Source organism: Mytilus galloprovincialis, chromosome 1 (genome assembly GCF_965363235.1).
Source record: "Mytilus galloprovincialis chromosome 1, xbMytGall1.hap1.1, whole genome shotgun sequence".
Lineage (NCBI taxonomy): Eukaryota > Metazoa > Mollusca > Bivalvia > Mytilida > Mytilidae > Mytilus > Mytilus galloprovincialis.
This window is the reverse complement of record NC_134838.1, coordinates 83,120,945-83,136,635: the sequence shown is the minus strand read 5'-3', so window position 1 is coordinate 83,136,635 and position 15,691 is coordinate 83,120,945. Positions and strand designations below refer to the sequence as shown.

At 33.2% G+C, this 15,691-nt stretch overlaps 1 protein-coding gene across 1 annotated transcript in view; it reads right to left on the bottom strand.

The window, feature by feature from the left end:
- Window positions 1-15,691, bottom strand: part of LOC143042173 (cytochrome P450 2C29-like) — a 45,930-nt gene that overhangs the window by 11,514 nt on the left and 18,725 nt on the right. Inside the window, exon 2 of the mRNA XM_076214446.1 lies at window positions 1,498-1,732. Coding sequence (XP_076070561.1) covers window positions 1,498-1,732 — 235 coding nt within the window. The remainder of the gene's footprint in view (window positions 1-1,497; window positions 1,733-15,691) is intronic.

Genomic DNA, 15,691 nt, shown 5'->3' with positions numbered 1-15,691 from the left:
ATCTATTTTAGTAACACCTGGAGGAGTAACAATTTTCCACTATTGTATTAGAAATATGTCAAATTCTGATTCTCTGAAACTAACAACAGAATTTCTCGGGAATTTGATTCAATGTAATGTTAAGTGAATTTGAATAATGTTTTATGTCGTCTATCCATATTTCTACCCAAATACATTAGGAAAAGATAAATGAGTTATTTTTATTGGAAAACTCTGATATCTGTTGTCTATCAGCTTTTAATTATTTGTAAATCCCACATTTGTTTGAATTCGAAACGAAACATGAAAAGAAGAAAAGTAATACAAACAATGATTGCTAAGTAAAATGTATAATAAAAAGACACATATTCATTAATTCATTCATGTACATGTATTCAAAGTCCGTTTACAACGAACGATGTGGCATGATTTCGCCTGCTGTTAATCGATAATTGGATAAAATAACTCAACATTACTCATGTTTATGTATAATTTTTGTATCAATTTATTTAAGACAGCAGCATATGTATTACACATTTGTATATATCACAATTTCAGAGAAAAAATATCCCAGTTAGCATTATTAACCTTTAACTAAAATATGCAGTTCAGGCGAAATAGAACCACACAAAGAAGTATTGCGTAAGCCACATCCTTCTTTGCCAAATACAAAAAAGAAAATGCCAGGTAAAATAAAGGCAACAGTAGTATACCACTGTTTGAAAGTCATAAATCGATTGAGAGAAAAACAAATCAGAGTTACAAACAAAAACTTAGGGAAACACATCAACTATTAGAGGAAACCAACAAAAACAACAGAAACACTGAAGTGCAACAAAAAACCAAACGACAATGCAACACACACAGAAACGAACTATAAGATAACAACTGCCATTTCCCTGACTTGATACAAGACATTTTATGAAAACAAACCCGGTTGGTTGAACCTGGTTTTGTGGATAGCAATGACAGAATGGTAAATTTGCGCAAAAGCTTATTGTAAAACTACATGAGTTGATAGGCTAAAAAACAGCATGTATTTCAGTGACTTTTAGTTAATGACGACAGACATTTTCCAATTGTCGTGACTACAATCAAGTACCCTTTTCCCGAAATTGCCCTCCCGAATTACACTTATCACCGGGTTTGTACTAAAAATATGAGCAATACGACGGGTCCCACATGTGGAGCAGTATATGCTTGCTCTTCATGCGCCATCCCTAGTGTTTGGTGGGGATTCTGTTGCTCAGTTTTATATGTTGTGTATTGCGTCGTGTTCTTTGTCTGGTGGTCTTTTTCATTTTTAGTCATGACGTAGTCAGTTTATTTTCGACTGTTGAGTTTGAATGCTCCTTTGATATCTTCCATCTCTCCTTCAAAAATACCACAACTCCTGAAATTCACTTTTAAACGGGGAAAAACAGACATAACAGCCATAAACCTACTCTAATATTTTTTCAGATAACCTTATGTCACCTATTACATTCATATTGATGGATATAGCTGACGAGTACTTACCTATATCCAAATATTAGGCTATGTATGACATTACAGCTAGCCTTTAACATCATTGTCTTAACATCAGTTATCTCAGCTCCCTTCGTTTTTTCAAGATCGTCTGCAATATTCTGCATTTCTTCTAAAACCTTTTCTTCAAGTGAAGTCTTTCCAACACCAAAATCTCTCATTGCTTGTAAAGCGAATTTCCTCCTTCCCTTCCATTCATCTCCATTTGCAAACACTATCCCACTTCCTACATGAAACAAAACATGTACCCATTATTTTAATTATGATCCAAATCCATACTGAAATTAGTTAATTTCGCGTTTCCCAAAAAATCCCTATTAAGACTGTTTTTCAAGTACACATGTGCATAATGTAATGCTCTGTCAACTCCCTGTATAAGCTCGGTGTCTTGAACTAAAATATGTTTTCTCCAATAAGCCGTTTTCAAACTTGAAATCTTAATTAGTAGTTTTGCTTTCTCCTAAAAGCCCTTTTCTAAGGTCTGTGTTTGCCCAAAAGCCCTATTCAAATTTGCGCATTAGTACTGAAAAAAGTAAAATCACAAAAATACCGAACTCCTAGGAAAATTCAAAAAGGGAAGTCCCTGATCAAATGGCAAAATCAAAAGCTCAAACACATCACATGAATGGATAACATCATGTACACGCATTTTCTTGTGTAGAAAATGGTGGATTAAACCTGATTGTATAGCAAGCTAAATCTCTCACTTGTATGACAGTCGCATAAAATTTTATTATATTCACAAAGATGCGTGAACAAAACAAACAGACATAATAGGTAAAAATATCAAAAATTGAAAGATGTTCTCCAAAACGCCTTGTACACACTTGTTGTCTAGTACTGAAGGTTGTACTCTCTAACAAGTCGCATTACAATCTTATGTCTGTGTCATTTAAAAGAAATGTTGAAATTAAGGTATATATGTATATATATATGCTTTTTATAATGAAAAATGCCCTTTTTTAAAAGGTTTGTTGGATTTATGCGTATTGACATAAATGATAAACACGATTTATATCCAGGTGGTGAAATCAAAATAAATTTAAAATAAGAGTGTTGCGTAATTAATCTGCGTACATAATCAGGGTACCATTCAAATAATTTTTTCCTTGTTTTCTGATTGGATTGAACTGTGCATAATGTACTATTTAGTATATTTGTTATAATGCTAATTAGCCAGTAATAATATTTTTCATTATAAGTCTATGTTATATACAAACTAAAGTCATCAAAAAAAACAAACATGAAACGCATGTCTATTTTGTTAATTACACTAGACCAACCGTAAATTAGTTCTCCCAATGAATACGAATCTATATATGTAGTGAGGGTTTCAAAAGCACCAATCATCTTAAAATTGATCAAGGCAAGTTTCTAGGTTTAGCTAGCTATAAAACCAGGTTCAATCCGCCTTGTTCTACATAAGAAAATGCCTGTACCAGGTAAGGAATATGACAGTTGTTATCACTTGTTTGATGTGTTTGAGCTTTTGATTTAACCCTTTAATTATGGACCTTTCTTTTGAAATTTTCCTTGGAGTTCAGTGTTTTTTAATTGTGATTTTCTTTTTCTTTGCGAACATTGTAAAGAAAGAAAATTGAAGAAATTCAGTATAGTGTGTCTAACATATAAAATTGAGAATGGAAATGGGGAATGTGTCAAAGAGACAACAACCCGACCAAATAAAAAACAACAGCAGAGGGTCACCAACAGGTCTTCAATGTAGCGAGAAATTCCCGCACCCGGAGGCGTCCTTCAACTGGCCCCTAAACAAATATATACTAGTCCAGTGATAATGAACGCCATACTAATTTCCAAATTGTACACAAGAAACTAAAATTAAAATAATAGACTAACAAAGGCCAGAGGCTCCTAACTTGGGACAGGCGCATAAATGCGGCGGGGTTAAACATGTTTGTGAGATCTCAACCCTCCCCCTATACCTCTAACCAATGTAGTAAAGTAAACGCATAACAATACGCACATTAAAATTCAGTTCAAGAGAAATCCGAGTCTGATGTCAGAAGATGTAACCAAAGAAAATAAACAAAATGACAATAATACATAAATAACAACAGACTACTAGTAGTTAACTGACATGCCAGCTCCAGACTTCAATTAAACTGACTGAAAGATTATGATTTCATCATATGAACATCAGGCACAATCCTTCCCGTTAGGGGTTTAGTATCATACCATCATAACATATATGAGAAGAACATAGCCCGTGTCATGCCAACAACTGTTTTTAGAATAAATGTGTTTAGTTCCGATGCAAAGACCTTATCAGTGACTCAATATTAACGCCAAAATATGCAATCTTTAATGACTTGACAACAGTATCGTAATTATATCCCTTCTTAATAAGTCTATTCAAAGGTTTTGTAAGTTTCTGAGGTGAATACTGACACCTATTAGTGTGTCTAACATGTCTATGCTGTTTCCTTTCAGAGTAATCATAAACATTCTAACTAATTCATTTTTGCAGATTCTTTTAAAACACAGGTACGTATGGCATGTATGGGTTGCCATGAAACAGTACGCACAAACATTACGCAAACATGCTTACTTATAAATATATTTTTGTTTTTTATCTGTAGTGTATTTAAGGTCTTTCCTCTACAAAGGAAAGACCTTATTGTTTTTCTTCCGTTTTTTCTTTTTCTTTTTTTTCTTCCAACATTTTTTTGACATGCTCGCCTCTTGTTTCTGATAAAGTTATTAAGACCAAATATGGACCATTGCTAGACCTCACCAAGATGTATTACCAAATGACCCTGTTAAGGATTTCATCATCCCTTTTAGGAGTTATTTCCCTTTTATTGATTTTTTTCAACATTGTCCCCCCTCGTTGGTTTAAAAGATATCATGACTTTAATTGGACATAATGTAGATCTCATCATGATGTATTACCATGTGAGGCTGAATAGGATTCCATCGTCCCCTATGAGAGTTATATCCCCTTGAAACAATTTCTTTCCTTTGCATTTTTCTCAAAAAGTATAAGAGATAGAATCGATTTGAAAACGACAACATGTACAGGAATAGATGGCAATGTTAATGAACATGTACAATCATTTTGTTACTAACCCTTATAAGGAGTTATTCCCCTTGAAAAATTGTACATAATTTTAGAAAAATTGTATCTCGAGAACCGAAAGTCGTAAAGACTTGGGACTTACACCAATAATCCTAAGTTCATGTGACCTTTAATTTGCACCCAAGGTCAAAGGTCACCGAGTGCAAAAAAAATTACGCTGCAATTTCAAGCTGTCATATTAGGAAAACGATAAGACTTTACTGCATACAAACAGCGTATAAAATGTTCCTCTTGACGAGCTCTACATTTTATATGATAAGTTCAAAAATGTCCGACTGTCTGTTCAAAAGTTACAACAGGATGATTCTTAAAAGTATAGTATTTTGTGTATATCTTTTTAAAGGTAACAGATATCAACCTACTATAAACTGCAAAGATGATCAGTAGTTCAAGACCTTCAATTTGAGGTCAATGTCAGGTCATGATGAAATTTCACCTTGACCTTCACATTATACTATGACCTTGACCTTGTGATATTTGAAAGGTCAAGTGGTCCTGAGTTGAATGGTGATAGTCCCATGTCATAACGACTTCCGGTTCTCAAGTTTTGTATTGCATCATATATTTGATGATTAATTGTGACCTTGGTGAACTTTGAAATTGTCCCAATTCTTTACTATAATGTTGTCCTTTAACTGCAGATCATTTACCATTTAACAGATTTGAGATATCTATTGTCGTTTTAGAGATAATGCAGTTTGAAATTTTGCGAGCCGCGGCATGTATTTCTGAATCAACAACATCTTACCACTTAAAATGTTTAAGAAATTGAAGAGGTTAACATAGTTATATGTTTGACCAAATACCAAAAACATTCCATGGAAAAAAAGACCAAAAAATCATTTTGAAATTTTCATGTTTTGCATTGACTTTGTAGGTTTCATAACTTCTATTTATATCGTTCATATTGCATCATTTTTGGCACTTTGTCAAATTGGGTCATCTGATATATCAAATTGAAGGTCTCAATAAACACTACTTAAAAATGAAAAATTTAAACCTCTTTTTCATCCCAGGTGGAAGGGTGGGGTCATTTAGTGCAAAAATTCAAATTTCTCAGATGGTAAGGTTGTCGCATATCAAATGAAAGAACATAAAGCGTACATTTCAAATTTCAAATTGACGTCCCCCAAAAATGGGTTGGATGGGGTCATTGAATGCAAAAAATAAATTTTCTTTTACGATTGGGTTGTTGTATATCAAATGAAAGGTCATGATGTGTACATTTGAAATATCAAATTCCCAACCTCCAAAAATTAGTTGGATGGGGTTATTAAGTGCAAAAATCAAACTTTCTAGAACATGGCGTTGTCGCATATCAAATGAAAGCTCATCTACCCTGTGTTACATATATCATACTTCCGATCTCAAAAATGTAGGCGGATGAGGTCATTAAGTGTAAAAAGCGAAAAGTTTCAGAAGGTATGCTTGTCGTATATCAAACGAAAGGTCATACAAAGTACATTACGAAAACATCACTTTTACAGGAAAGACCTTTCAATTGTTTTACAAACAATTGAGATACTAGTTATTATTGATGTTTGTACTCATTAATCATCTAAAAAAAACCTTTGAATAAACATTTTAACTGGCAACATTTTACATTCAAGATAAAATGTTTAGCATAGGTGCACTTAAAAATAGACATTTGTATTTTTAAATAACCCTTATATTTTGTTTACTATGATTAGTGAAATTCATGAAAACTATATAGTTAAGGTCTTTCCTCTCCGCGAGGAAAGACCTTATTGTTTTTCTCCTGTTTTTTTTTTTGTTTTTTTTTTTTTCATCCAGCATTTGTTTAACATGGCCTCCCCTTGTTTCTATTGAAGTTATCAAGACCAAATATAGACCATCGGTAGACCTCATCATGAAGTATTACCAGATGAGGCTGTGTAGGATTTCATCATCCCCTTTAGAAGTTATCTCCCTTTTATTGGTTTTTTTCGACATGGCCCCCCCTCGTTGTTTTTGAAGATATCATGACCTTATTTGGACAAAAGTTAGATCTCATCATGGTGTGTTACCATATGAGGCTGCTAAGGATTTCATCATTCCTTATGAGAGTTATGTCCCCTTAAAGCAATTTGTTTCTTTTACATTTTTCTCAAAAAGTATTAAAGATAGAATCGATTTGAAAACGGCAACATGTACAGGACAAGATGGTAATGTTAATTAACATATACAATCATTTTGTTGTTAACCCTTATAAGGAGTTATTTCCCTTGAAAAAATATAAACAATTTTTGAAAAATTGTATCTCGAGAACCGGAAGTCGTAAAGACTTGGGACCTACACCACTAATCTTAAGTTCATGTGACCTTTAATTTGCACCCAAGGTCAAAGATCACCGAGTGCAAAAAAAAATTACGCTGCAATTTCAAGCTTTCATATTAAGAAAACGATAAGAGTTTGTTGCATACTTACAGCGTATAAAATGTTCCTCTCGACGAGCTCTACATTTTATACTCGACCTCAAAAGAGTCCGACTGTCTTGTCAAAAGTTACGACGGGATGATTCTTAAAAGTATAGTATTGTGTGTATATCTTTTTAAAGGTAACAGATATCAACCTACTATAAACTGCAAAGATGATCAGTAGTTCAAGACCTTCAATTTGAGGTCAATGTCAGGTCATGATGAAATTTCACCTTGACCTTCACATTTTACTATGACCTTGACCTTGTAATATTTGAAAGGTCAAGTGGTGATAGTCCCATGTCTCTACGACTTCCGGTTCTCAAGTTTTGTATTGCATCATATATTTGATGATTAATTTTGACCTTGGTGAACTTTGAAATTGTCCACATTTTTTTTCTATAATGTTGTCCTTCAACTGTAGATCATTTATCATTTAACAGATTTGAGATATCTATTGTCGTTTTAGAGATAATGCAGTTTGAAGTTTTTCGAGCGGAGGCATGTATTTCTGAATCATCAAGAGCTTACCACTTAAAATGTTTTAGAAATTGAAGAGGTTGACATAGTTATATGTTTGACCAAATACCAAAAACATTCCATGGAAAACAACACCAAAAAATCAATTTGAAATTTTCAAGTTTTGCATTGACTTAGTAAGTTTCATAACTTCTATTTATATAATTGATATTGCATCATTATTTGCACTTTGTCAAATGGGGTCATCTGATATATCAAATTGAAGGTCTTAATAAACTCTACTTAAAAATGAAAATTTTAAACCCCCTTTTTTTTAGGTTAATATAGTTATATGTTTGACCAAATACCAAAAACATTCCATGGAAAAAAACGCCAAAAATTCAATTTGAAATTTTCAAGTTTTGCATTGACTTTGTAAGTTTCATAACTTCTATTTATATAGTTGATATTGCATCATTTTTTGCACTTTGTCAAATGGGGTCATCTGATATATCAAATTGAAGGTCTAAATGTACTCTACTTAAAAATGAAAATTTTAAACCCCCTTTTCATCCCAGGGGGACGGGTGGGGTCATTTAGTGCAAACATTTAAATTTCTCAGATGATAAGGTTGTCGCATATCAAATGAAAGAACATAAAGCGTACATTTCAAATTTCAAATTGATGGGGTCATTGAGTGCAAAAAATAAATGTTCTTTTAAGGTAGGGTTGTTGTATATCAAATGAAAGGTCATGATGTGTACATTTGAAATATCAAATTCCCGACCTCCAAAAATTTGTTGGATAGGGTTATTAACTGCAAAAATCAAACTTTCAAGAACATGGTGTTGTCGCATATCAAACGAACGCTCATCTACTCTGTTCCATATATCATAATTCCGATCTCAAAAATGTAGACGGATGAGGTCATTAAGTGTAAAAAGCGAAAAGTTTCAGAAGGTGTGCTTGTCGTATATCAAACGAAAGGTCGTACAAAGTACAATACGAAAACATCACTTTTACAGGAAAGACCTTTCATTAAGGTCTTTCCCCTACATGGGAAAGACCTTATTGTTTTTCTAATGTTTTTTTTTCTTTTTCTTTTTTTTTTCTTTTTTTTTTTTTCTTCCAACATTTTTTTGACATGCCCGCCTCTTGTTTCTGTTGAAGTTATTAAGACAAAATATGGACCATCGCTAGATCTCACCAAGATGTATTACCAAATGACCCTGTTAAGGATTTCATCATCCCCTTTGGGAGTTATCGCCCTTTTATTGATTTTTTTCAACATGGCCTCCCCTCGTTGGTTTTAAAGATATCATGACTTTAATTGGACATAATGTAGATCTCATCATGATGTATTACCATGTGAGGCTGAATAGGATTTCATCATCCCCTATGAGAGTTATATCCCCTTGAAACAATTTTTTTCCTTTGCATTTTTCTCAAAAAGTATAAGAGATAGAATCGATTTGAAAACGGCAACATGTACAGGAACAAATGGCAATGTTAATGAACATGTACAATCATTTGTTGTTAACCCTTATAAGGAGTTATTCCCCTTGAAAAATTGAACATAATTTTAGAAAAATTGTATTTCGAGAACCAGAAGTCGTAAAGACTTGGGACCTTCACCAATAATCTTTAATTCATGTGACCTTTAATATGCAGTCAAAGTCAAAGGTCACTGAGTGCAAAAAAAAATTACGCTGCAATTTCAAGCTTACATATTAGGTAAACGATAAGACTTTGCTGCATACATACAGCGTATAAAATGTTCCTCTCGACGAGCTCTACATTTTATATAATAAGCCCAAAAATGTCAGACCGTCTGTTCAAAAGTTACAACGGGATGATTCTTAAAAGTATAGTATTTTGTGTATATCTTTTAAAAGGTAACAGATATCAATCTACTATAAACTGCAAAGATGATCAGTAATTCAAGACCTTCAATTTGAGGTCAATGTCAGGTCATGATGACATTTCACCTTGACCTTCACATTATACTATGACCTTGACCTTGTGACATTTGAAAGGTCAAGTGGTCCTGAGTTGAATGGTGATAGTCCCATGTCTCTACGACTTCCGGTTCTCAAGTTTTGTATTGCATCATATATTTGATGATTAATTGTGACCTTGGTGAACTTTGAAATTGTCCACATTTTTTTTCTATAATGTTGTCCTTCAACTGTAGATCATTTATCATTTAACAGATTTGAGATATCTATTGTCGTTTTAGAGATAATGCAGTTTGAAGTTTTGCGAGCGGAGGCATGTATTTCTGAATCATCAAGAACTTACCACTTAAAATGTTTTAGAAATTGAAGAGGTTGACATAGTTATATGTTTGACCAAATACCAAAAACATTCCATGGAAAAAAACACCAAAAAATCAATTTGAAATTTTCATGTTTTGCATTGACTTTGTATGTTTCATAACTTCTATTTATATAGTTGATATTGCATCATTATTTGCACTTTGTCAAATGGGGGCCTCATATATATCAAATTGAAGGTCTTAATAAACTCTACTTAAAAAATGAAAATTTTAAACCCCCTTTTCATCCCAGGGGGACGGGTGGGGTCATTTAGTGCAATCATTTAAATTTCTCAGATGGTAAGGTTGTCGCATATCAAATGAAAGAACATAAAGCGTACATTTCAAATTTCAAATTGATCTCCCCCAAAAATAAGTTGGATGGGGTCATTGAGTGCAAAAAATAAATTTTCTTTTACGATAGGGTTGTTGTATATTTTTAAGGTCTTTCCCCTACATGGGAAAGACCTTATTGTTTTTCTAATGTTTTTTTTTCTTTTTCTTTTTCTTTTTTTTCTTCCTACATTTGTTTGGCATGCCCACCTCTTGTTTCTGTTGAAGTTATCATGACCAAATATGGACCATCGCTAGACCTTACCAAGATGTATTACCAAATGACCCTGTTAAGGATTTCATCATCCCCTTTAGGAGTTATCTCCCTTTTATTGATTTTTTTCAACATGGCCCCCCCTCGTTGGTTTTAAAGATATCATGACCTTAAATGGACATAATGTAGATCTCATCATGATGTATTACCATGTGAGTCTGAATAGGATTTCATCGTCTCATATGAGAGTTATATCCCCTTGAAACAATTTATTTTCTTTGCATTTTTCTCAAAAAGTATAAGAGATAGAATCGATTTGAAAACGGCAACATGTACAGGAACAGATGGCAATGTTAATGAACATGTACAATCATTTTGTTATTAACCCTTATAAGGAGTTATTCCCCTTGAAAAATTGTACATAATTTTAGAAAAATTGTATTTCGAGAACCAGAAGTCGTAGAAACTTGGGACCTACACCAATAATCTTAAGTTCATGTGACCTTTAATTTGCACCCAAGGTCAAAGGTCACAGAGTGCAAAAAAAATTTACCCTGCAATTTCAAGCTTACATATTAGGAAAACGATAAGACTTTGCTGCATACATACAGCGTATAAAATGTTCCTCTCCACAAGCTCTACATTTTATATTTAAGCCCAAAAATGTCCGACTGTCTGTTCAAAAGTTACGACGGGATGATTCTTAAAAGTATAGTATTGTGTGTATATCTTTTTAAAGGTAACAGATATCAACCTTCTATAAACTGCAAAGATGATCAGTAGTTCAAGACCTTCAATTTGAGGTCAATGTCAGGTCATGATGAAATTTCACCTTGACCTTCACATTATACTATGACCTTGACCTTGTGATATTTGAAAGGTCCATTGGTCCTGAGTTGAATGGTGATAGTCCCATGTCTCTACGACTTCTGGTTCTCAAGTTTTGTATTGCATCATTTATTTGATGATAAATTCTGACCTTAGTGAACTTTGAAATTGTCCCAATTCTTTTTCTATAATGTTGTCCTTCAACTGTAGATCATTTATCATTTAACAGATTTGAGATATCTATTGTCGTTTTAGAGATAATGCAATATGAAGTTTTGTGAGCGGAGGCATGTATTTCTGAATCATCAAGAGCTTACCACTTAAAATGTTTTAGAAATTGAAGAAGTTGACATGGTTATATGTTTGACCAAATACCAAAAACATTCCATGGAAAAAAACACCAAAAAATCATTTTGAAATTTTCATGTTTTGCATTGACTTTGTAAGTTTCATAACTTCTATTTATATAGTTGATATTGCATCATTATTTGCACTTTGTCAAATGGGGTCATCTGATATATCAAATTGAAGGTCTTAATAAACTCTACTTAAAAATGAAAATTGTAAACCCCCTTTTCATCCCAGGGGGAAGGGTGGGGTCATTTAGTGCAAACATTCAAATTTCTTAGATGGTAAGGTTGTCGCATATCAAATGAAAGAACATAAAGCGTACATTTCAAATTTCAAATTTACGTCCTCCAAAAATTGGTTGGATGGGGTCATTGAGTGCAAAAAATAAATTTTCTTTTACGATAGGATTGTTGTATATCAAATGAAAGGTTATGATGTATACATTTGAAATATCAAATTCCCAACCTCCAAAAATTGGTTGGATGGGGTTATTAAGTGCAAAAATCAAACTTTTTAAAACATGGCGTTGTCGCATATCAAATGAAAGCTCATCTATTCTGTGTTACATATATCATACTTCCGATCTCAAAAATGTAGGCGGATGAGGTCTTTAATTAAGGTCTTTCCTCTCCGCGAGGAAAGACCTTATTGTTTTTCTAATGTTTTTTTTAAGGTCTTTCCTCTTCCCGAGGAAAGACCTTATTGTTTTTCTAATGTTTTTTTTTAAGGTCTTTCCTCTCCGCGAGAAAACCCCTTATTGTTTTTCTAATGTTTTTTTTTCTTTTTTTTCCTTTTTTTCTTCCAACATTTTTTTGGCATGCCCTCCCCACGTTTCTGTAGAAGTTATCAAGACCAAATATGGACCCTCGATAGACCTCATAATAAACTTTTACAAGATTAACTTTTGTAGGATTTCATCATCCCCTTTAGAAGTTATCTCCCTTTTATAGATTTTTTTCAACATAGTCTTCCCTCGTTGTTTTTAAAGATATCAAGACCTTATTTGGACAAAGGTAAATCTCATCATGATGTATTAACATATGAGGCTGCATAGAATTTCACCATCCCCTATGAGAGTTATATCCCCTTGAAACAATTTTTTTCCTTTGCATTTTTCTCAAAAAGGATTAGAGATAGAATCGATCTGAAAACGGCAACATGTACAGGAACAGATGGCAATGTTAATGAACATATACAATCATTTTGTTATTAACCCTTATAAGGAGTTATTCCCATTGAAAAATTGTGCCAATTTTTGAAAAATTCTATTTCGAGAACCAAAAGTCGTAGAGACTTGGGACCTACACCAATAATAATAAGTTCATGTGACCTTTAATTTGCACCCAAGGTCAAAGGTCACAGAGTGCGAAAAAAAATTACGCCTCAATTTCAAGCTTACATATTAGGAAAACGATAAGACTTTGCTACATACATACAGCGTATAAAATGTTCCTCTCGAGAAGCTCTATATTTTATATAATAAGTCCAAAAATGTTCGACCATCTGTTCAAAAGTTACAACGGGATGATTCTTAAAAGTATAGTATTGTGTGTATATCTTTTTAAAGGTAACAGATATTAACCTACTATAAACTGCAAAGATGATCAGTAATTCAAGACCTTCAATTTGAGGTCAATGTCAGGTCATGATGAAATTTCACCTTGACCTTCACATTATACTATGACCTTGACCTTGTGATATTTGAAAGGTCAAATGGTCCTGAGTTGAATGGTGATAGTCCCATGTCTCGACGACTTCCGGTTCTCAAGTTTGGTATTGCATCATATATTTGATGATTAATTGTGACCTTGGTGAACTTTGAAATTGTCCCAATTTTTTTTCTATAATGTTGTCCTTCAACTGTAGATCATTTATCATTTAACAGATTTGAGATATCTATTGTCGTTTTAGAGATAATGCAGTTTGAAGTTTTGCGAGCGGAGGCATGTATTTCTGAATCATCAAGAGCTTACCACTTAAAATGTTTTAGAAATTGAAGAGGTTGACATAGTTATATGTTTGACCAAATACCAAAAAGATTCCAAGGAAAAAACACCAAAAATCAATTTGTAATTTTCAAGTTACAAGTTTTGCATTGACTTTGTAAGTTTCATAACTTCTATTTATATAGTTGATATTGCATCATTATTTGCACTTTGTCAAATGGGGTCATCTGATATATCAAATTGAAGGTCTTAATAAACTCTACTTAAAAATGAAAATTTTAAACCCCCTTTTCATCCAAGGGGGACGGGTGGGGTCATTTAGTGCAAAAAAATAAATGTTCTTTTAAGGTAGGGTTGTTGTATATCAAATGAAAGTTCATGATGTGTACATTTGAAATATCAGATTCCCGACCTCCAAAAATTAGTTGGATAGGGTACTTAAGTGCAAAAAATCAAACTTTCTAGAACATGGTGTTCTCGCATATCAAATGAAAGCTAATCTACTCTATTCCATATATCATAATTCCGATCTCAAAAATGTAGGCGGATGAGGTCATTAAGTGTAAAAAGCGAAAAGTTTCAGAAGGTATGCTTGTCGTATATCAAACGTAAGGTCGTACAAAGTACAATACGAAAACATCACTTTTACAGGAAAGACCTTTCAATTGTTTTACAAACAATTGAGATACTAGTTAAGGTCTTTCCTCTCCGCGAGGAAAGACCTTATTGTTTTTCTCCTGTTTTTAAGGTCTTTCCTCTCCGTGAGGAAAGACCTTATTGTTTTTCTCCTGTTTTTTTTTTTTTTTTTTTTTTTTTTTTTTCATCCAGCATTTGTTTAACATGACCTCCCCTTGTTTCTATTGGAGTTATCAAGACCAAATATGGACCATCGGTAGACCTCATCATGAAGTATTACCAGATGAGGCTGTGTAGGATTTCATCATCCCCTTTAGAAGTTATCTCCCTTTTATTGGTTTTTTTCGACATGGCCCCCCCTCGTTGTTTTTGAAGATATCATGACCTTATTTGGACAATAGTTAGATCTCATCATGATGTGTTACCATATGAGGCTGCTAAGGATTTCATCATTCCCTATGAGAGTTATGTCCCCTTGAAGCAATTTCTTTCTTTTACATTTTTCTCAAAAAGTATTCAAGATAGAATCGATTTGAAAACGGCAACATGTACAAGACCAGATGACAATGTTAATTAACATATACAATCATTTTGTTGTTAACCCTTATAAGGAGTTATTTCCCTTGAAAAAATATAAACAATTTTTGAAAAATTGTATCTCGAGAACCGGAAGTCGTAAAGACTTGGGATTTACACCAATAATCTTAAGTTCATGTGACCTTTAATTTGCACCCAAGGTCAAAGGTCACCGAGTGCAAAAAAAAATTACGCTGCAATTTCAAGCTTTCATATTAAGATAACGATTAGAGTTTGCTGCATACTTACAGCGTATAAAATGTTCCTCTCGACGAGCTCTACATTTTATACACTGACCTCAAAAGAGTCCGACTGTCTGTTCAAAAGTTACGACGGGATGATTCTTAAAAGTATAGTATTGTGTGTATATCTTTTAAAAGGTAACAGATATCAACCTACTATAAACTGCAAAGATGATCAGTAGTTCAAGACCTTCAATTTGAGGTCAATGTCAGGTCATGATGAAATTTCACCTTGACCTTCACATTTTACTATGACCTTGACCTAGTAATATTTGAAAGGTCAAGTGGTCCTGAGTTGAATGGTGATAGTCCCATGTCTCTACGACTTCCGGTTCTCAAGTTTTGTATTGCATCATATATTTGATGATTAATTGTGACCTTGGTGAACTTTGAAATTGTCCCAATTCTTTTTCTATAATGTTGTCCTTCAACTGTAGATCATTTATCATTTAACAGATTTGAGATATCTATTGTCGTTTTAGAGATAATGCAGTTTGAAGTTTTTCGAGCGGAGGCATGTATTTCTGAATCATCAAGAGATTACCACTTAAAATGTTTTAGAAATTGAAGAGGTTGACATAGTTATATGTTTGACCAAATACCAAAAACATTCCATGGAAAAAAACACCAAAAAATCAATTTGAAATTTTCAAGTTTTGCATTGACTTTGTAAGTTTCATAACTTCTATTTATATAATTGATATTGCATCATTATTTGCACTTTGTCAAATGGGGTCATCTGATATATCAAATTGAAGGTCTTAAT